Consider the following 527-nt stretch of genomic DNA (forward strand, 5'->3'; position numbering starts at 1 on the left):
ATCTCCTTTCACAGTTGCATAGCCCAGCTTTATTTCTTCCACTTCCTGGGGAGCAGCGAGTATTTCCTCTACACAGTCATGGCCTATGACCGCTACCTGGCCATCGGTTACCCGCTCAGGTACACCAGCATGATGAGTGGGAGAACATGTACCCTCCTGGCCACTAGCACTTGGCTCAGTGGGTCTCTGCACTGTGCTGTGCAGACCACATTGACCTTCCATTTGTCCTACTGTGGGCCCAACCAGATCCAGCACTACTTCTGTGATGCACCACCCATCCTCAAGCTGGCCTGTGCAGACACCTCGGCCAACGAGATGGTCATCTTTGTCAACATTGGTGTGGTGGCCTCAGGCTGCTTTGTCCTGATAGTGCTGTCCTATGTGTCCATCGCCTGCTCCATCCTGAGGATCCACACCTCAGAGGGGAGACACAGGGCCTCCCAGACCTTTGCCTCCCACTGTATCGTGGTTCTTTGTTTCTTTGTCCCGTGTGTTTTCATTTACCTGAGGCCAGGCTCCAAGGAGGC

The 527-nt window shown here is 54.3% G+C and overlaps 1 protein-coding gene across 1 annotated transcript; it reads left to right on the forward strand.

Moving 5' to 3' along the window:
- Nucleotides 1–6: 6 nt before the first annotated feature.
- Nucleotides 7–522, forward strand: LOC103582911 (olfactory receptor 10G9-like; the record flags this gene model as incomplete). Its single annotated transcript, XM_008564373.1, has 1 exon — nt 7–522. A coding segment is annotated over exon 1 (444 nt), but the record flags the coding sequence as incomplete, so codon positions are not given.
- Between the last annotated feature and the right edge of the window lie 5 nt (nt 523–527).

Source organism: Galeopterus variegatus, unplaced genomic scaffold (assembly GCF_000696425.1).
Source record: "Galeopterus variegatus unplaced genomic scaffold, G_variegatus-3.0.2 Scaffold18452, whole genome shotgun sequence".
NCBI lineage: Eukaryota > Metazoa > Chordata > Mammalia > Dermoptera > Cynocephalidae > Galeopterus > Galeopterus variegatus.